This window comes from Primulina huaijiensis, chromosome 11 (genome assembly GCF_012295235.1).
Source record: "Primulina huaijiensis isolate GDHJ02 chromosome 11, ASM1229523v2, whole genome shotgun sequence".
NCBI lineage: Eukaryota > Viridiplantae > Streptophyta > Magnoliopsida > Lamiales > Gesneriaceae > Primulina > Primulina huaijiensis.
This window is the reverse complement of record NC_133316.1, coordinates 22,572,863-22,593,510: the sequence shown is the minus strand read 5'-3', so window position 1 is coordinate 22,593,510 and position 20,648 is coordinate 22,572,863. Positions and strand designations below refer to the sequence as shown.

At 36.0% G+C, this 20,648-nt stretch overlaps 4 protein-coding genes and 1 pseudogene across 12 annotated transcripts; all 5 read right to left on the bottom strand.

The window, feature by feature from the left end:
- Positions 1–730: 730 nt before the first annotated feature.
- Positions 731–2,567, bottom strand: LOC140988495 (pentatricopeptide repeat-containing protein At4g21705, mitochondrial-like; annotated as a pseudogene).
- Positions 2,568–3,251: 684 nt separating this feature from the next.
- On the bottom strand, positions 3,252–6,075 carry LOC140988206 (E3 ubiquitin-protein ligase RMA3-like). Of its 9 annotated transcripts, XM_073457194.1 has the most exons (3): positions 5,871–6,048; positions 3,749–4,325; positions 3,252–3,660 (listed from the first exon to the last, which is right to left on the bottom strand). In XM_073457194.1, the coding sequence occupies exons 1-3, from the start codon at positions 6,014–6,016 to the stop codon at positions 3,640–3,642; spliced, it is 744 nt and encodes a 247-aa protein (XP_073313295.1). In that variant the 5' UTR covers positions 6,017–6,048; the 3' UTR covers positions 3,252–3,639. The 9 variants fall into 9 exon arrangements, with proteins under 9 accessions (XP_073313295.1, XP_073313296.1, XP_073313290.1 ...); XM_073457195.1 differs by having other exon boundaries at positions 3,254–4,309; positions 5,871–5,987; XM_073457189.1 differs by having other exon boundaries at positions 3,255–4,325; positions 6,014–6,075.
- Positions 6,076–8,700: 2,625 nt separating this feature from the next.
- LOC140988791 (thioredoxin-like) lies at positions 8,701–10,037 on the bottom strand. The gene is made up of 2 exons (XM_073457861.1): positions 9,676–10,037; positions 8,701–9,183 (listed from the first exon to the last, which is right to left on the bottom strand). Exons 1-2 carry the CDS (start codon positions 9,905–9,907, stop codon positions 8,870–8,872), a joined length of 546 nt encoding a protein of 181 aa, XP_073313962.1. The 5' UTR covers positions 9,908–10,037; the 3' UTR covers positions 8,701–8,869.
- A 1,652-nt stretch (positions 10,038–11,689) lies between these two features.
- Positions 11,690–13,679, bottom strand: LOC140987339 (3-deoxy-manno-octulosonate cytidylyltransferase, mitochondrial-like). The gene is made up of 8 exons (XM_073455801.1): positions 13,370–13,679; positions 13,221–13,266; positions 13,047–13,133; positions 12,828–12,952; positions 12,304–12,443; positions 12,158–12,209; positions 11,969–12,079; positions 11,690–11,862 (listed from the first exon to the last, which is right to left on the bottom strand). Exons 1-8 carry the CDS (start codon positions 13,592–13,594, stop codon positions 11,770–11,772), a joined length of 879 nt encoding a protein of 292 aa, XP_073311902.1. The 5' UTR covers positions 13,595–13,679; the 3' UTR covers positions 11,690–11,769.
- Positions 13,680–14,445: 766 nt separating this feature from the next.
- On the bottom strand, positions 14,446–19,971 carry LOC140988089 (uncharacterized). Its single transcript, XM_073457001.1, has 13 exons — positions 19,478–19,971; positions 19,203–19,315; positions 19,046–19,102; positions 17,970–18,065; positions 17,820–17,890; positions 17,398–17,440; positions 17,217–17,297; positions 17,079–17,138; positions 16,761–16,808; positions 15,947–16,047; positions 15,807–15,855; positions 15,603–15,647; positions 14,446–15,243 (listed from the first exon to the last, which is right to left on the bottom strand). Exons 1-13 carry the CDS (start codon positions 19,821–19,823, stop codon positions 14,698–14,700), a joined length of 1,656 nt encoding a protein of 551 aa, XP_073313102.1. The 5' UTR covers positions 19,824–19,971; the 3' UTR covers positions 14,446–14,697.
- Between the last annotated feature and the right edge of the window lie 677 nt (positions 19,972–20,648).

The window sequence follows — 20,648 nt, the reverse complement described above, 5'->3', positions numbered from 1 at the left end:
TTGAAAGTTTCATATAATAATAATAATAATAATAATAATAATAATAATAATAATAATAATAATAATAACTTTCGGACTAATAAATTGTATAGTTTTTAAAATAACATTATTGAAGAATCACAATAATACCTTTACTTTCATAATGATTTGAAAAATCATTCTCATTTTACTACTTAGCCAACGACTCACAGGTTTGAAATACTGGCAAAATGAAATTTTAAGAAGATCCGAATTTAAACTTTCATTTGGCATTAAATATAGGACTTAGTATGATTGTGTTTATTGATTGGGTCATTGTGCAGGCTTTGTCTTCTTCTGTTTTATATTCTTCTAGTCTGGGGTTGATTATAAATTTGTTTTTTATCATCTCAGCTCTAGATATACAATCTTGCACTTTTGTTTTTGAGAAGATCGGCGAACCAGGCTATTTACGCCTTAGCTAAGAGCACTGGTTCTATGTTTGGTCTTTTTAGGCTAGTTTATTCCATCACCTACTTTTATTTCTGATGCAATTGTTCCCAGACTTGCTGTAATAATATGCTTTAATTTATCCCCCCACATGTTGGGTACCAGACATCCTATTGTGTGTAGGACAACAGGAATATAGAATCATTAAAATTTGTTCACACACTATAAATCCTAGCGTGTGCTAACAATATGAAGCAGACACGTAGTGAAAAAAGAAAAAGAAAAGCATGAATTCAAGACGATTTGACCCGAACTGAAAAATCTCTGAAGTAGTAGCCATGAAGTTGATGTCTTGGTGTGGGAACTGGGGAAGTGGGAAGAAAAATATCAAGAAGTAGGATAACAAATACTGATGCCAGAGAGAAACTTTGGGCCTTTCGAACTTTTTAGTAACTCGATGAAGTTGGATAAAGCAATTCGAGTACATAGAACCATTCATAAATAAAGCTGAGATATCAAATCAGGAGTGAATCAGTCTCATCAGGGGAAATGAATGAAAGTAGAAGAGCAAATCTTATTTCCCAGCATCTGCATCCCTCAAGGATTGGGACATCATTTTCTCTCTATTTTGCAGTTTTCTTTCAGCAGCTACTATGTAAAGGCCTGAACAAGTAGATGTCCAAAAGATATGAGGAAGATGGAAATAGATGCGGGTAATGTAAATATTCCACCTCCCTAATAAGAATACAATGTACAACAAAGTGAAGCTTATAAACATGCAGCGAGAATGTGAAAGAAAGGGAAAATCAAGTTCTCTGACAGCATGACTAACTAGTCTGGAATTCTACATAACCACGACTTCTTGGTTTCTTTGAACCACCAAAATCCTAACTTGCTGATTTTGAACTCCAACAATACGAATACCCACATGGTAATGTAGTCTCTGTTAATTTGCTTTTTACAAGCAATTTTTTGTGAAACCCACAATCTCATCATATCATCCTTTTCCCCTAGATGTGCATAAAGCGAAATCAAATGATTATATCCCATCGCATCTCCATGAATCTTTTCTTCCAACTTCTTCATGTAAGTTTGCTCTTTCTCCTTGTCGTTAGCTTTAATGAACTGATAGCCCACTATTGAATAAGTAGTCCAATCAATGTATATGTCGGGCTGAGATTCAATCTCCTCAAGTAGCTTCCCCATGCCAACAAGATCAGATCTCTCTCCAAATGAGTTTAATGCATATTCTGTAACTAAAATAGTTAGGATCAACACCATTAGTTCTCATTTCTGAGAGCCTCGGGGATATTTTCGAGCTCGCCGGCCTTTTTGTAGAGTGCCATGAGATTGTTGTAAGCAAGAGATGATGAAGCATATACTTTATGTTTCATTTTCTCCATGTGGAGAAGTGTTCTCTTCAAGAGTCCTCTGACATAAGAATTCAAGAGAGCACCATATGTTTTTTCATCTTTCTCTTGCTCACTTAGGTTATCAAAATATCTCTCCGCAGCTTCCGATCCACGGACTACACCAATCGAATCCAAATGCACAGCATGATCACCAGGAGAAAATGTAAATGCCTTACTGGAACAGGATAACAAGCAAGACGTGTTTGAGAATTGAGATCGAACTGAGAATCAACATTTATATTGTTGGCGGCGTTATAAAAAGTCACATGATTGGTTGCATGCAAGGGTTCATATCTAAACCAGCAATATTAATGTTGTGAGTGCGGTCGTTATATCAACTGTTTGGGTATTACATTAGAATAACTTCAACTCAACAGCTCGGTAGATTGATTATTTTTATTACTTAAAACTCTTTGGCTTCACATTATTATTTCCCAAAATGTCATTATCAGATACATCGTGAACTCTTCACACGAAGTAAATCAAAAACCAATCAAGAAAAGCAGAATTCCAGAAGACTGATTCTTAGCAAATAACCTCTTATTAATAATAGTGTACAATTATTTTCAGAAGATGAACCAATACTTTTCAGCAGAAGAAAAAAAGGCGCTTTGAACCACACCTGAAGTGCCTGAGAAACGCTTGCGGCTTCGATGATCTCTGATAATGCGCAATATCTCACGGTTATGGACCTTTCATCAACCCATTGATCGAGAGCCTGAACAGTGTCTCGATCGACTTCGGCATGGCTAATTCTTGAAAACAAATTTCTGCATCTTGATGCCGAGTATTTTGGGGAATTTTCATGGGCCGCAGAAGCAGTAGCAATGGAGCAGCAGTGGATTTTAAAAGACAAGGTTTTTCTAAAAGCAACAAGATATCTGGAGCGTGCAGACAATATTAATCGATCCCTTTACGGCGGTGAACATTCTTGAATAGGTGACAGCAATTATGGATAGAGGTTGTCTGTTAGAATGGTTGTGATTTTTTCCCCAAGGTCATAGGGTTTAGCTTAGAACAAGCGCTCACAATGCCTGTTTTTTGGATTGAGTTTTGTCAGTCTCGTATTCGAACTATCTTGATGCTCACACGGAATTGATCTCATATGGAATGGATTACAAGTATTGATGTTCATCCTAAATTTAGAAATTTTGGAATCTTGACCTCACATGGCATGACTTTCCTTCAAATGATGTTAGCAAGATTTCCATATGTGGAAAGGGACGTGAATATCAGACATTTCGTAACTGATGTGTGTAAATATATTGTCCATCAAAATAGATGGAGATGATTGATAAAATATATATGATGCGCACTTCAAATCTTTTTTTCATAATGTTTCGAACTCGTATTCTTATTTGTGAGAATTATATACGTGAAGATAAATGAAACATTTGATCATATGGAAAAATATATTGAAATAGTACAAAAAAAAGTTAAATCAATGTGGATACAGTATATCTTACGACCAGATGTATAAATGGACAGACAAAAGGCATATATAATCCTCTTTACAAGAGGTTAAAAACACAAACACAAAAGGGAAGGGGGCATATGTTAATATCCCACAAATGTAGAGGTTTTCTAAGAATATCAGGTGCAGCAGGAAAAGCTGATCCCGGTTGAGTTCAAGTATTGTAATAGGTCTCTAACAAAACTACATAATGCATACTGCATATATAAGCAGTCCCTCAGAATCTATACTAACCTGTACACCATGAAAATGTAAACTAAAAAAGGATAAGGCACAGAACAATGCAGCAGAAAAAGAAGATGGATACTCTGTTAAGTGACTTGTCCAACTGCATTTCTTGCCTCCTCATCCTCGGGCTACCGTTTCCTGGAAAGTGGTAAGAATTGGAATATGGATGAGCAAACAAACTCGAGTCTAGGCTCCCAAACATTCTGGCAAACACCATTTCACTGACCATGTTAATGGTTGGACTGAAGATATTGGTTGTTGCGGTATAATTACCAAACGGTGGGGTAAAATATTGATGTTGATGAAATGTACGGTTCTGTGGCAGAAATGGGTTCGGATGGTTCGGCTGATTTGGATCCGAAGTCACTGATGTTGCAGTGGCAGACACCGCATTTGTCCCGATTGCTGGTGGTCTCTGGGGTATGGCCAAGTCCAGTTGTGAAGTTTTCCTAGCTTCAAACTTGGATGCCGAGGATGTACCACGACCATACAGGGGAACCACTGATGAGGTAGAGATGTAAGATTTACAAACCGGACATTTAGGTTGCCCATCTGAATCAGGTGACGTGTTTTGAACCTGAAGCCATTTGTAAATGCATGGCCAACAGTATAGATGTCCGCAAAGTGTGACTACAGGGTCGTTAGATGAATCTAAACAAATGTTGCAATCAAAGCATCCATTTACATTTTCTGAAGCTGTTGCTGACGCTGATACAGAATTCATTTTTTGTTTGAGCAAATCATTCCCCTCGGATCCGAAATTCATTGCAGAGGAATCAAAGTTTTGCTGAAAAGCCATAAAACTGCATATAGAGAGACCAGGTTACAATCACTCGTAGATTATTTTGCATATAACTTAGAGCACTCAAATAAAGAATGTCTGAATGTTGGTGCAAAGCTTAGGTTTCCTGCACACAGATTATAGTGGAATACACGGCTTTACAAAAAATAACGTCAGAGAAAAAGTGGAAGATGCAATCATGCAACAAGCATAGATGGTAACAAAACATAGAAACAATAAAATAAGATAATCTCGAAGATCTGAAACACTCAATTAGCTGAGGTCCAAGATGCATTAAACTACAAGAATGGTAGATGTCAATCTGTGGATTATTGTTTTAGAAACTCAAGTTACTATCAGTTAGGAAGAAGGAATAATGGTCAACAATCATCATAGGTGACAAATGATATCCTTCCGAAAAACAGAAATCATTCATGAAAGCCATCATATGCTTGAGTTGTTGTGGATTCCACTATCGCAAAAGCATTTCAAATTAAATAAACACAAACAAACATATGACTTTATATCAACTGGTAAAACCTCAAATCAGCCGTCCTATTGCAAGAAAAAAAACTACAAAAATTCAATGATGCAGAAAATTAAGGAAAGAGCTTTTATCCTCCTTAAGGGACCATGTTACTTGATCTTATCTTATCTTACCTAAACAATCAAAACATCATAAATCACGCTTTTTAAATACTACCAACCTCTCACGGGACTATAATACTCCAAAAGGAAGAAAAAACAATATTTATCAATCCATTGGATTCCACAGATGCCATGCTCGGTTATTTCTATAACTATGTTATAAAAAAAGACATTTTTAAATTCCAATGAATTCATTAGGGACGATGACACGAAAATCACATTAGATCAGCTTAATTGGAAGCACGGGGGAACTGGCGAAAAACTCAGGTTGGATTTAATAAATAACCTTCACAAAGATCCAGGATCTTTATCCTTGAGAGTTGTACAATCGTTCTAAGATAGCCAAATGGCAGAAAAAAAAAATCACAAATCGATTAAAAATGCAAAAGAATCTATTTTTTCTCAATTTTTTTTGACATGAGAAGCAGCCTTGATTTATGAAAATAAAAAACGTAAAAAATTTGATTTTCGTTTCATGTAAAAAGAATTCAAATCAAAACTCAAAAGATGGTCATAACTCATATATATTCGTGTCTACGCAACATGATTAAAAAGAAAGTAAAAAGAAAGAGAAATTTCTTCACATGTAAACCTTCTTTGATTGGGAAAGAAGCAAGGAAGCGTACACCTCGCCACAAACACCAGCCCGAAAAATGACGAAGAATTCCAAATGCTAATGTAACAAGCTAAAATTTTGGAAGAAAAGCTAAAAAAAAAAAGCTAATTTTTCGTTTGATTTCATACCATTGAAAGTGTTCAACAACAAAAAAAAAACCTCAAAACATGTCATGCCAGCGGTCCGTAAGGAGGTAACAAAACCCCAGAAGATCAATAATCGCCAAACTCAAAGAGAACATGAAAGTTGTACAAACAAATAAAGATATCCAGAATACCGGAAAGTAAAGAAAGATATTGTTACCGGGATAAAAACAAACGAAAGGAGAATATCCCTGCAGCAATGTATAGGGGAAAGAGAGAGAGAGGAAATGGGACAACAATGGCGGAAAACGGGAAAATAATTGAGCAGTTGAGGATAATGGGGTTGGAGAAAGAGATTCGCACCATATAAAGCGGCTGGTTCGGTGGCTAAGGTTTTGGATAGACCGCATAGTATGACATTAAATCGCTGAAGAGACGTAAACTTGTATCACACGCGCCTTTCGAGGTTTCCCTTTTGTTGTCAGCTTGTCACTCCAATTTGCATCCGAAGAAAAAAAAAAGTAAATTGATGGAAAATCCCCAAAGCTAAATCTTTTTTCACGTTCAGTCCTTTAACCATTAATTTTAAAATCTGCACTCTCCATGTATGATTCTTTCAAAACAAGCTCTAATCTTGGGTGTCTTTATGTGGTCTTCTAAACTTATAATAAAAGAAATCGAACTTACATAAATACACAATATGAAAGACATAATTACAAGTAAAAGTTCTGATTTAATGTCGTTATCGAACGAGAACTCAGACAGCCCTCTAGCCACTAGTTTAACTCAACACCTTAAGAGTCAAGCTGTCCACCCCATCTCACGAGCGAGCTAGAAAAAAACTTGTTTAGAAGTATTTTCATGCTATGAAAACTGGCTTAATTTTTCTTATAAAGAAAAGGTCGAGTTTGCTACTCATCTTTTTGAGCTAAGAGCTAAACCTTGTACCCAATTCTCCCGACAAAACATAGGAATTAGTTGATGCCGATTTTAGATACCAATTCAACTTACATGATTCTATCAAATAACAATAATTATAACATGTATATATACAAATTTAATGTAATAATATCAAATAAGATAAATAAACTTAGTTATTGGTTTATTACAAATTAACAAACTATGAGTAACTATTTTTTCATGTTATATTGTCATATTGCCACAATTAAAAGATTTTATATACCAACTAAACGTACATAATGCTATGATTCTATAAAATAACAGTAATTATGACAGGCATATATAAAATATAATGCAATAATATCAAATACGATACATAAAATTATAATATATACCAACTAATTAGTTGTTTCATAATGTCAGTAACTATTTTATGATGTTATGATGTCATATTGCTACACTTAAAAGATTTTTATCATCAACGTGAACAACAGAAGTCGCGTATAAATTAGTTGAACATTTTTCTACAAGTGCTGTAGTATCATATGTTTAATTTGGAACAAATTATATATATGAAATTATATTACCGCATTATATGTTAAAGTGTATTCCGGGGCGGAGCCACATTAATTAATACCCGGACTGGCCCAATTTTTTTTAGAAAAATTTATATGTAAATTTTGTATAATTTTGAAATAATATGATATTAACCCGAGTAGATAAATTTAAAATATTAAAATATTCTAGAGTTTAAAATTCTAACCCGAACAGAGCCATATTTCTGGTTCCGTCACTGAGTGTATTATATGTTCGTGTTTATGGTACCACAACTTAACTTATATTGTATCATATTTTATGTCAAAGTGTAGCACATGATCACATCTTCATGCAAACCAAACAACCAAGAACATCATTCAAGTAGAATTTTCGGGTAAATGGTAATAATTATTGTGCTGTAAACAAGGTTACAAAACATGCAAACCAAACAACCAACAATCCTAGATTTAGCCAATCACATAAATGATTTGGTCATGAAACGCGTGTAAAAAGAATTGACAAAAGCTGAAGGTAAAGCTTCACTGGTTGAAACTATGGGAGAAGACAACGACCAGAAAGCGAAGATGGCTTGGGAGAGAAACGCGGAGAAGATGAAAGGCGGGGGAAGTCATCTGGATTCCAGCAAGAAGTTCATGTCCATCTTGTGAAAGGTTTGCACGCAAAGTTTTATTTGCATTACTTCAGAGGTAAAATGCAAGGAGCATGCTGAAGCTATGCATCCAAAGGCTGATATTTACACCAGTTTTCCCCCACCTGAAATGATACTAACTGAGAAATTTTAATTTATAACATATAAATATATGTCTATACATTTTTGTAGGTTGAACGAAGTCTAATGTTTGAACACAAAAACTCATATGAGACGGTCTCACGAGTCAATTGTATGATATGAATCTCTAACTCAACCCAATCCATGAAAACACATTTATTTTGTGTAAAAAATATTAATTTTCACAGCAAATATGGATAAGTCTACCTGTCTTATATATNGACCCATACGGGTTTAAGATCATCCGTGAGATGTCTCGTAGGAGACCCATACCTACTCGATTGAGATCATCCTTGTGTTATTTTAATTTCCTTTTTTTAAATGCATCTCCGAATCATTGGCTCTAATTCTTTTCTGATTTAGCCAGTCATCAGACATCACCAAAGCATTTTCTTAACAATTCCTCCTGGTAATATATAACTGGGCTTGGTCTTGGGCTTGGGCTTTTCCAACCCAAGATCGTGCCCTGTCTTGGTAATATATAACTGGGCTTGGTCTTGGTCTTGGGCTTTTCCAACCCAAGTTCGTGCCCTGTCTTCAGAGGTTGGGCCCTCATGTATTGGAAGTGGGGTGGTCCATGTGATCCACTAGATGTGTGTGTGATCAAACATAGGATACAACATATTAATGGAAAATAGTTCAAAACTCAAAAGTCGAGGGACGTTATTGATCATCAGGAGAAAATGAGATTACAAAAAAGTAATCTTGAAATGGGGTGAAGCTGTATCCAACTTCATTGGTGGTGAGAGTAAAATATTATCTTCGATAAAAACATACAAAATCAGAATCAGATAGGAGGTAATCACCAAAGCAACACAGAGGATACGAATAATTTAATAATTAACATTATATTGTAGAAAACATGACATAATGGAACTATACATGAAATTTATCAAGTCTATTCGAGCAATGGTTGCAGTGTCGAAGGGTAAAAGGAAAGAGAGAAATGTGAGAGAGAATGCTTTCCCGAAGACAAACTTGTAAACTACCATTTACACGAATCTTTCTATGCAGGTAGTTAGTGTCGACTCTGGAACTGCACCTATGACCGCATCTTTCTTCTCCCCGTCCTTGAAGATTAAGACAGTTGGAATGCTTCGGATCCCATATTGGGTTGCTATTGAAGGACTGTCATCGGTATTAACCTTGTAGCATTTGAGTTTTCCGGAATAATCCTTGGCCAGTTTGTCGATGACAGGGTGTATGATGCGGCAGGGTCCACACCATGGAGCCCAAAATTCAACCAAAACAGGTAAATCAGACCCGATCACCAGAGATTGCCAGGTTGCATCAGTAACAGCAGGCACTATAGTTCAAGTAAATAATAACCATGCTGCTATTCACACTTAACATTAGAGCAAAAAAATTTATGTGTGAAACTATTACGACACAATAATTTTCACAATGGAATGTTACTCTTCTCAACGGTAAATATATTTTGATCCATAGGAATCTACCAAGCTCCAACAGCTAAAATCATCGTAGTTTAAAAAATTCATACTGAATTAATTTCGCAATCTAATATAATAACTATTCCATCAGATAGGAATAAATAAAAAACAAAAATTAGTCCCATACATATCAACTGAAATAAAGCAAACTCCTTCTCGATGCCATTAGAACACGGTATCCCTTTTAAACCAGCTAAATCAACAATCAGTTGAACGTTATCACACACAACAGCAACTGAGTTTCAGCGATATCCAAGTAACCGATGCACACAAAAAGTAAACCTCGTCCATAACAATAGTAAGATATTGTATTCAACCAGAAATACCCGAGGAAGAAGAATCCTAACCTACGACAGCCGTGTCTTGCGCCTCACAGACCACTCGACCACCGCGGCCAGCAGGTTTCGAGGTGAAATTCGGCGACGTTGAAGAGCGAGTCGACTGGATCTTGAGACCTCTGAATTCAGATAACAGAACCACGGAGCGGCGAGGTGCGGCGGATCCGGCAATTGGAGCCAATGAAGCGGAGGGGAGAGCGGAGGCGCGTGGGACAGCCAGGGTTTCCAGCACACCAGCCATGGAGAGAAGAAGGTTTTCACGCAGTAAGTGTGCTAGTGCGTGGATGTGTGGATAAATGGGAAGCGAGTGAGGCGTGAGCGATTGTGGTGGTGGAGTGAAGTTATGAATGGATGAGGAGCAGTTCGTTCACTGTTCTTAAATGGATCACGTGCGTCACACATGTCCGTTTCGGCTATTGGATTGGGCCTATTGGGCCCACCTGGAACAGACCCGCCTTTTGTTATGGATTGAACAGAAGATATAAATCGGAATTTTTAAAAAATAAATTACAAAATAAAATAAATAAAATATGTCAGGTGGAGGTTGAACTTGCAACCTTGTGTATAAGGAAAAAATATTTTATCCATTAAGCTACAGACATTTTTCATTAAAAATGTGTCATTTTATTAATATTTTACAATTTAAGAATATTAAAAAAAGCTCACCAAAAATATTAATCATTCTACTTTTATTAATGGTCTAGATAATGATACATAAAGAGAACACCTCTCTTGTTAATAATTTTTCACTTATATTAGAAACGAACTGTTCGTACACAAGGTGAAAAGGTAATAGATCCCTTGGGAAGCCGATGGAGAAACCCAGGAATTTAGTCAAGAACATCAGCTGCTGGTGGAGCAAGACTATCTTTCACTACATTGGCCACATCAGTCTCCGAAATCCACTCATGCTCTGCAAAACGAGATGCAGCAAAACATCTCTCAAGAATTGCACGTGCCTGAACCATAAAAGGATCAAAATGTCCCGACGACATTATTCCACAAGCAAATAAAACCACCCTACTAGCATCTCTACCTACCACTCCGACTCCAAAATAAGTCAAAATCATTTTGCACCAAGACATCAATATTAATTTTGATCTTCCCAGTCGAGGAAGGGCACCATTGCAAAGAAGTATGCGGCCGGCGAATTAAGGCCTGCAATTGCATAGCAAGAAACTAACCCCCATGCGTTGTTCCTCACACTTATCTTTCTTAAAGTGCAAAATATACGTGAGACGTCTCATTTTCAGATATTTCAACATTAACATTCACAAACTATTAAAATACTATAAAATTATATTATATATTTAAACACAACAAAATATGTTTTAATTTTTTAATGCTTCACGTACCAATGAAAAAGTCAACCATTGCCAGCACCTCTAGTGATACATGGGGATGGGAGAGGCTTGAGTTTACACAAAAAACATACACCACTGTAATTTAAAAAAATAAAATTAAAAATGAAAATAAAAGGTCAAGCACCAGAGAAAATTTGTGCCATCTAACATCTCAAAGCATATTTACCTTTGATTAAAAAAAAGCATATTTACCAGATATATGCACTTTATTCCCCAGATTAATTTCAAAAACTCAAATAATTTATCAAAAAATCCCCCTCAAACACCAGAAATAAAATCTTAACATACCATTGTCTTCATTCTTCTGGCCGTTTGGTTATATATTTGAGCGTCAATTTTTTCAAATTATTGGTGTCGACGTTTATCATCTGGAGGTCCATTTTCCAAATGCCCCTTCCTTTTGCCTAATGTGGACATGTCATGTGTATCATTCATCCGATATATGAAATATAATATTAAAAATTAGAAATATGAGTTTGGCATTCCTGAGCCACAATTGAGAAGATAAAATTACATATATATGTATAACTTACATGTCCACATTTGGCAAAGGAATTATATGTATAACTTACATGAAGTAAATATACATGAAGTAAATCCAGACAAGACGAGCTGTGGGACAGAGAGAAGCCCATTCACTTGAGAAATATAAAAACACAAGGATATGAAAGGCTACAAGAAGGTGGCTGGCTCTATTGTAACCGTATGAAGCCATTTAATTTGGCTTGGAGTTATTCAGCTAAGACAGGTTTCTTTCGCGCATGTAATGCTCTATTTTCTCCACATCTTCTGGTACATCAACACCATGGGATTCGTGGTCAACTTTTATTACCTGCAGATTATGGAAAGCGACTAATTATCCGCAGAACAATTATATTGATGTCTGCGAAATTAAGAAAATACAAGAGTAACACAAGGGTAACGATTCTTGCTGGCACCTTCATTTTGTATCCATTTTCAAGGACCTTCAGCTGCTCAAGATCTTCTTCCAGTTGGAGTGGTGTTGGTGGCAGCTCGGGATATATCTTGAGAAATTTAGAATCAAAGCTCTGCACAAATCTGATTCTTATACTGAATACATGAAGCATGCGAAACATGTGCAAAACATAATGATGGCAGTTCGATACCTGAATCCCCAGATGAAGCAAATATGGAAATTGAGGGGTAACTTTTCCATACCTATATTTACGTTAGAGTTAATAAAATCCATTTTGGCCATGTTGCCTGTGAGATGCGATAATGCTAATGGGAATAGAGTCTTAGAAGAACCAACTTGTTAAATGGTATAAGTCCTCGTGAGAAATAAATTGCATAGCCATGGTTATCTACCACACATTTGACACGATTTGGATCAAAGGCATCTTCAGGCTTTAAAGATGTAACTGCAGTGCTGAAGACGGCATCTGGAGCAGCCTACATGAACCACAAATTTTATTTGAGTAGCATTCAGTGACCTGAATGAGGGTGAGAATATTCATAGGGTGAAACAATCATCGGGGCCATACCCCAAAGAGGTTTGTTACTACAGAACATAAATATTTTAATTTGGAAGAGATCTAACCAATGAAGTCATTGTCTAAATTTTGGAAAAAATCAAAATCTTTTTCACAATTGGAAATTCTCAAGTTCAATCCACACATCCGTGGTTTACCAATACAACACCAAACTCCATAATGCTTCAGCAGTTCCTTCAAAATTTGATCTTGCGGACTGCTACAAGTAAATGCTTTCTCATGAATAGATTTAACAGCGCATCTCACCATTATGGAGAGATCACAAGTGAGAACGCATTATTACCTGTAGGGCCTTGACAATGCCATCTATAATTTCAGGTTCTATGAGTGGTTCGTCTCCTTGAATATTTACAACCACATCATACTTCTTTCCAATCTTTTCGAGCGCTTCGTTACAACGTTCGGTGCCTATGAAATTCAAAATTGTAATCCATAAATCAAATCTCTTAACAGAGCTAGCGTTATCAGGACTTGGGAGGACAGTAAATGCGGAATCTTGTACCATTTCGACATGATTCTGAGGTCATTACCACATCAGCACCAAATCCTCTACAACATTCAGCAATCTTATCATCATCTGTCGCCACAACTAATCACCCATAACAAAACCAAATACTTAATTTACAAGTCGTCAAGTTTGAGCAAACGGAATTGAGCCAAATCAATCGATCCTTACCCACATGGTCCAATGTCGTCGCCAATTTTGCTCTTTCCCACGTTCTCTGCAAAAAGTAAAAGAAAATAGAACAATGGCAAAATAATCGTAACCCCAATTGATCCGGAAACATGAGCAACCATAATTGGAAAACACAGGCCAAAAAGTACCTGGATCATGGGCTTGCCGAGGATTTGAACGAGGGGTTTGCCTTGAAAGCGAGAGGACGCATATCGAGCAGGTATAATTCCGATGACCCGGCTCCGAAACCTTATCGATTGGCGATAATATGCATGGGCACCAAGCGCCAACGCCACCGCAGCCCCCGCCGCAAGGCAGTGAACAACCCAAGACTTAGTGGAGCTAGAGCTTGGGGTTGAGTCGCAGATCGGCATTTGAAATTGTCGTTAGGAAATATGAGATCAGAGAGGCAAAGATAGCTGCGAGTTCCAGCTCAAGAATGTAGTAGGACAGACCAAAATGGGACAAATTATTTTCCTCAAAAAGTAAAAGGAACGAAACAATCATGCTGTTGAATCGTCGGTGGGTATAACGCAGTTGTAGTGTTTTGATCTATCATAGAGTACTTTTCCGGGAAAAATCTTTAAAAAATTATATTTAAATACTTTTATATATAGCGACTATTTTTTAAAAAAAAACAATAGAGGTCCGCTATGAATCATGGATTGAAATTTAATTCGTTGCTAAAAAATATGTATACTGGGAAGATTAAAATTGCTCAAGTTCCACCAGTTTGGGGCCAAGGAATATCTGTAGCGATCACTTATAAATAATTTTTTTAAAATGCCAACAATATTCTTCTAAAATTATAAAAATATTCTATTTTCGTTTAATAAAAAATATCATAAAAATTTACTTTTCAATTTTTTAAAACTGCTAAAATATTTATTAGAACTTTTGAATTTTTAAATAATTATATCATTTCTAAAATAAAATAATATTACAAGAAAACGTTAATTTTTTAAAAAACTATCATAAAAAACATCAAAGATGTGTATACATACAACGCGGACGAAAGATTGTTAGTTATATATTATATATGAATTAATTGATGTAAGTATGGATGAAATATTATAGTATTAATGTACGTACTAATGAAAGTACGCTTACATATATAGAACAAATTGCGTTGTTCAATTGGCGTGGGGAGTTTCAAGTAATAGGGAAAAATGGTCCCTGTTCTCTCACATTTGTTCAAAAAATTACTATGTCAAATAAATATAACAGTATTTTGCGACTCTGACATAAGGCAATCGCGAAGCTCAAGTGCTCAACAATAGAACGTCACTTTCAAGTTTTGAATACTTGTGCGATCTGTAATAAATCACATGAATTATCAAATCAAACGAGTGCGTGTGGTCTGTGTTTTTTTTAAACCAAAGAATAATAGTATGTCCACAATACACGCTACTGAGTCCAATATACTAAGTTGGGACAAAATTTTCGCAATTTTTTACGCTATGCTTGGACGCAACTTTTAAGGGCGATATCCATAGCTACTGTTCCGACTACTATCGTAACTTTGCCGGTGTTTCCAATTTTGATTATTTGTTTGCGAGTTCCTCAAATCTCTATTTTCTTCGCTCTTCTTCTTCTTCTTCTTTCTCAACCCCGTCCCCGTCATAGAACCATTTTCTTCATATCTGTCTACACCCTGGATACCAGATCCTTTCACTTCCTTGGTAGAACTGTTATTCTTAGACGGCTTCCTTTTCTTTCCGGAAGATTTCATGCCCTGCTGGCCAGGAATTCCGTTTCCAAGCGGAAGTGGCTCTTCATCTTCATCATTTAGCCTCCAGTTACAACAAATCTCCTGCGGATTGTCAAAGAGTTGTTCCCATCCTTCTCCAGCACCAGGAAATAGGGTATTGAAGGTTGCATTCTCAGTCAACCCTCCTTTTCGTTCCAATAGTACATCATCCGGTCGTATGATAGCACCAAGGATGCTTTTCTTGGGTCCAAGGCGTGATATGGTCTTCTCATTCGTCAGAGTAGAGTATGCCATGGCAAAAGCAGATCTGACCTGTAGAGGTTAGAGATCAACTATGATGATAAAACTACTAAAGAAAAAAGAAACTAACCATTAACTAGGGGAGCAACGGTCTTAACAAATCATAGATCCAAGAAAGAAGCCTGACACCAGCTGGCGTGTTCAAAGATTATGATAAACATCGATCATCATCCGTGAACACTAAATTATGACAGGGTAACTTTTTCTCCCATTCAAATGGGCAAGAGGCTGTCTTTTCAAAAACTATTGCATATCGAGACACTTGTGGCAATCATTTACCAGTGCAGCATAATGCAAATAAGAAAGGAAGTTCATTTTCGAACCAAAATGAAGGTAGATAAGTGATCGTAAAATTTATTGCAAAAGTTAACCTGATAAAAGTTGAAAGAGCTCTTGCCTACATCATTATCTGGAACCTGTTACAGAAAACTATGCGGATAAGTCACAAAATGAAGTATCATCTTATTCTTCTTCCGGGAGAAAGTCTAGCTCTCAATTTTCCTCTCACTTTAGGGATTTGTTTGAAAGACACTGTTCAAAAGGAAGATGAGTCGGACTCAAATTCATTAGGTAACCTGCGGGTCTTCAATTGAGATAAGGGAAGGCCGGCCTTCAACTGAAAATCTGAATAGAAGGTAATAGTATAAGAAATCAGAAATAAATAGTTTTAAGTAAAAATTGCACCATAACCTAATATAACGCAGAAAATTCTAACCCTTTATTACTTTTTGGGAAGAAGGTAGTTCTCCTACCAGTGCAAGAAACACCAACATCAACTGTATTCAATTTGCGGCCATATATGTCAAAAAAGTTCACCTGTATTCCACAAAAAACCAGAAAGTCGATGAAATTTTGTTACACCACACCATAAGCTCATGTGCGTACAACATCCTTAGTTTAGAGACTAAATGAAGCATTCTGCCATAACACTACTAAAAAGCACGGACTACTACATACCCCAAATTTAATCAATACTTTAAGCTCATCAAAATTACAAGAATAAAGAACCACGTCATAAAACACTAAAAATTGGATAGATATTTTTTACTTGCTCGAACAAAATTAAGATATTTACGACTTCCAATGCGAAAACAAATCAATGGAAGGATGCTCCCATGTTCTTCAGCAGTTTATCTCAACATATTTGCATTCCATGCAGTAACTTCTAAAAAATTGAAGACAAATTGGCAAACTAATGAAAAAGAAATTGAATGGGGTACTTGACAAAAAGCAGTGTCTGGTGAACTCGATGATAACGGCATGAATGCTGTCAAAAGTAAATATATTACAAGTTTGTAGATTAATAGATATCACTAAACAACTATTGCTATAGTGAAGTGAACACTATCGATGCATTATTCTACAACTAATATCATCCAATATGGTTGATGCATCATCTGCACAATTAAGGATAAGCTAAGTGCTTGATAACAGCAAAGAATTTGGTACCGCTGAGAATATACCACGTACAGGGAAATGCTTCTCAATAATTAAATAAATGGAAAGGTTTTAGCATAGAATCATAATACCAGCAAAACTCCCAGATTATCATCGAGGGAAGCTTGATCATGCCGGTTCTGGTAGAAAGAAAAAAAACTATCTTAGAAAAAAAAAAACTATCTTAGAAAAAAAAACCAACAAATAGGAATTCCATCAAAAAGTTGAGAAAGAATTTACATATTGAAAGTTTTTATATTTAAAATATAAACTGCTTTCTACAATAATTTCTAGCAAAACAGCATAAAAATATTTCAACATTAGGGATTTTTAAAAGGAGAGTGCAACATCTGACGGGAAAAGCACCATTGACCCAAACGCCCTGAACAGAAGCAAAACAAAGTAATTACCCGCAACATTGCTATAAGCATGGAAAGGAGTGCATATGAACCAATTCCACCAGTGTACACCTAGAGAAAGAATGACAAGTTAACGGAAATGTAAGATTTATATGCAGGTCAACAAGAATAAAACATAATGAATTTCACCTCATTTAACTCTCTTTGCTGCAGGAAGACTTTCAATATAAGGCACAATGGTCGTAGTGGTGGCCATTTAGATACAGCATTCTGAATAATAAGAAACATGCAAATAATATCATTAAGAGTGACCAAAAAACTAAAATAAATCCAAAAGAAAAAATTATTAAATAAATCAGTAGCAAAAAACCTTTATAAATTCAGCAGCTTGTGGTCCAGTATGTGCATCAAAACTGTTACGAAGAGATACAACATCAAAGCCACTCAAGGAAACATGATCATAACAAAGAAGTTTCAAGAAGCAGTAATCTGCCAAGTACAGTAAATGTGCTTTGGTGTCACACGATAAAGTCACGAGTATGTGTACACACCACAGAAAGTACACAAATTAGAAAAGCATTAACATATTCAGGACTCGACAATTCTTTCTTCACTTGAAAAAATATTATAATTTCTTCACAAACCATCTAAGATTTCTTTGAAGTACGGTAAATTATTAGTCAAATCTTATATCAAATGTCATTCCACTTTTTCCTCCAAGGCAGCCAACATACTATAATTTCTCATAACCATTTAATAGTCCTATCAAGTCTAATTAAACAGTGGCCTAACCTTATATCAAATGCTATACCACTTCTCTTCTCCACAAATTTAATAATTGGTACTCGAGCCTTTGCAATAACCTGATATAGGTAGACATTGAAAATTTTGAATAAGCGGTGAAGAACTAACCAATGGTTAAATTCAAACCACAAACGATACCTGTATCTTCTTAGCAATCCCTCCTTGAGATAGAGCCCTGGAAAGAGCATGCAAACCAGTCTGGGGACTACTTACATTTGAACCCAAGATAACAACCTGCCAAAGTACCACACAGCAAAGTCAAATTGCTTACATTTTATATTAATTCGCATACTCCAAAGGTCATCCACAAAAAAATTAGCTCATCACAAGATATCTGCTACCATGGAATCAGAAAGAAAATCCATTATATAAATGAGAATTACCGTAACATCTATCCCACCAGAATCCATTTAGAGTTCACCCATGGCCTTAATCAATTCGATAAGAATCAAACCATGAAGACATAATTTTTAGGGTTGGCAAAACCAAAATTTTAACATACTATATTACAACCAGGAAATTCACTCACTAAGGACGAAAAGTCCTGGTTTGTTTTTCTTAAATAAGAACACGACATAAGACCCTGATGCATTGCGGCGTGTATATTTATTTCTCTGTTTTCAAATATCAATATGTTGAAGGGCAATCTAGCATCTATGTAACCTAGCTTCAGAAACCAGTCCAAGAGGTATATATTTAAAATTTGGGAAAAACACAAACCTTCCTGATGAAATGAAAAAACTTTAGATTACATGAGAGTGGAAAGAAATATAAGGTAACAGCAAAAAAGCTAATAATATCAGTAATGCCCTTGCTCACATTCTGACATCTCTATCTGTATTAAAGTTATTATGAACTTCTCAGGGTGATTGCTGCTCCATCCATATCCATAACCATAAATTTTTTTTCTTCTGATTGTAGTCTACGGTCTACCACAATATCACTGGTGTCCTTTGGCGAGAAAATGCTAATACTTAATAACACATACCCAAATTCATGATTTAACAATAATCATGGAATTCAATGGTCCACATTTAATAACCCCTGGTAAAACGACATCTCATAATTAATTACTTTGGCCAGTTATTTAACTATTATTTGCAGACAATGATACCTCTAACTTGCAAGCTGAACAGTGAATATTTGTCAGAGAGATCATAAATAATTGCTAAAAACAAATCATTCAAACGACTAATACACAGTTTCAAGCTTACATCGATATCACTAGATGGAAGATAAAGCCCCGTCTTAAATGATCCAAAAACTTCAGCCTGCAAGATGCACCTCACACATATAAACATTTCTCCAACTAACAAAAAAAAACATTTCTCCACAGCCCAAAATACACATACGCAAAAAAATCTAACATACCTTAGCGTTAGGCCAAATATAATTTATAACATCAAAAACAGATTCTACTGCAGCATTTCGATGCCCTTGTTCCTCAGGCGTTGGAGAGAGAAAATTACTAAAATCGAGTATCTCTGCACGTATCCAATCTAATAATTAGAAGTCAAGTTCACTAGATTACGCAGAGTACAGACACAAGCTGAGAAAAGGAAAATTCTGCAGTCAAACTTCTTTTCCAAGGGTCCGCATTCTTAAACTGCATAGTTTAATGTAGCAAAAGAGGAGCAAACACGAACCTCGGTGGAGACGAAGCATGGGGCTTTTGAAGTGAAATTTGGAGCTAAACCAGCTACCTTCGAGAGTCCTATGCGGCACCGAAGTGGAAGCTTCCGCAGGCGTCTGAGGAAGAGGAGCGGTTAAAACTAAATCTTCTTTAGATTCCTCCAATTCATTAACCTTGAGAGAGAAGTAATCCACCGAGGGGGACTCTGGAGATGCACATCGAGCAGAGTGAAGAGAAATCAGGTTGCGGAAGACGACGTAAGATTTGAAATCTTCGGAGGAATATTCCGTAGGATTAGGCGCCGTTGATGTGGCGGTAAGAGGGCTTAGGGTTTCATAGAGGATGCTCTGCCCTTCCATTGCAGTTTTGCCGCTCGCCGGCGTGGAAACCGACGGGACAAGGATTTTTCCTTAATTTATGTCCTTGTTCCCTTGTATCTTTTTCTGGGCTAAATAAAGGCCACGTTTTCCCCGGGGTTCAGGAATTCACGAACTTATATGTATATGTTGATTGCTGGCCCAATAAAAAAACAAAGCCCAATAAGAAAATAACCGAATCATACGCTGCTTCTACTCTCGCGTCTTCTCCCTCACGCCTACGCCTCTCCACGGGGCGCCGCTCGCCATTCTCCGGCTACTCTCGCCTCTTTCTCTCACTTATCTTCCCTCTTCCATGTTATTTTCATTATTTTCCTTTCTCATTAAATAAAGGTTTGAGTGTTTTCTTGTTTTAATTGGTATAATTTTTTAATTTGGATGAATTTTGAGCAATTTTCATTATTTTGTATGTTGATTAAGAATGAATGATTTTCTTAGATTTTTAAAAATTTTAATGGTTAATCAACATTTTTGTTGTTTCGACCAATATCATATTTGTACTATTTATAAAAAAATTAAAATTGAAAACATCTCCTAAATATCTTTTTAGAGTTAAAAAAGGAAAAATGAAACAAGGGACCACATGAATTCAAAGTCAAGCCGAGATATTGATAAATATTTTAATAGAAAAATAGAAAATGAAGTGAGGAATTAGTGGATAATATGATATATTTATACATTATATTATTTAGTGTAATCATTATTTACAATTCCGTTAAAACAGGTACCGCTATGCTGCTGCTCGGCGTATTTAACGATTCCGATAGACCTCAAGACACTTGAAAAGTATATAGTAAATGTATCATC

Bases quoted from the DNA above. Each gene is read 5' to 3' on its own strand.
- LOC140988206 (XM_073457188.1), bottom strand. From the start codon at position 6,016: ATGGTGCGAATCTCTTTCTCCAACCCCATTATCCTCAACTGCTCAATT. The intron at 4,326-5,870 runs GTAACAATATCT...CTCTATATGCAG, and splicing joins TTTCGTTTGTTTTTATCCCG to TTTTATGGCTTTTCAGCAAA.
- LOC140988791 (XM_073457861.1), bottom strand. From the start codon at position 9,907: ATGGCTGGTGTGCTGGAAACCCTGGCTGTCCCACGCGCCTCCGCTCTC. The intron at 9,184-9,675 runs GTTAGGATTCTT...CTTGAACTATAG, and splicing joins GCAAGACACGGCTGTCGTAG to TGCCTGCTGTTACTGATGCA.
- LOC140987339 (XM_073455801.1), bottom strand. From the start codon at position 13,594: ATGCCGATCTGCGACTCAACCCCAAGCTCTAGCTCCACTAAGTCTTGG. The intron at 12,444-12,827 runs GTAATAATGCGT...TGGTTCATGTAG, and splicing joins GCATTGTCAAGGCCCTACAG to GCTGCTCCAGATGCCGTCTT. The intron at 11,863-11,968 runs GTGCCAGCAAGA...CATAATCTGCAG, and splicing joins AAAATGGATACAAAATGAAG to GTAATAAAAGTTGACCACGA.
- LOC140988089 (XM_073457001.1), bottom strand. From the start codon at position 19,823: ATGGAAGGGCAGAGCATCCTCTATGAAACCCTAAGCCCTCTTACCGCC. The intron at 16,809-17,078 runs GTAATTACTTTG...TCTTTCTACCAG, and splicing joins TGCTTATAGCAATGTTGCGG to AACCGGCATGATCAAGCTTC. The intron at 16,048-16,760 runs GTATTATGATTC...TGTGGAATACAG, and splicing joins ATAATCTGGGAGTTTTGCTG to GTGAACTTTTTTGACATATA.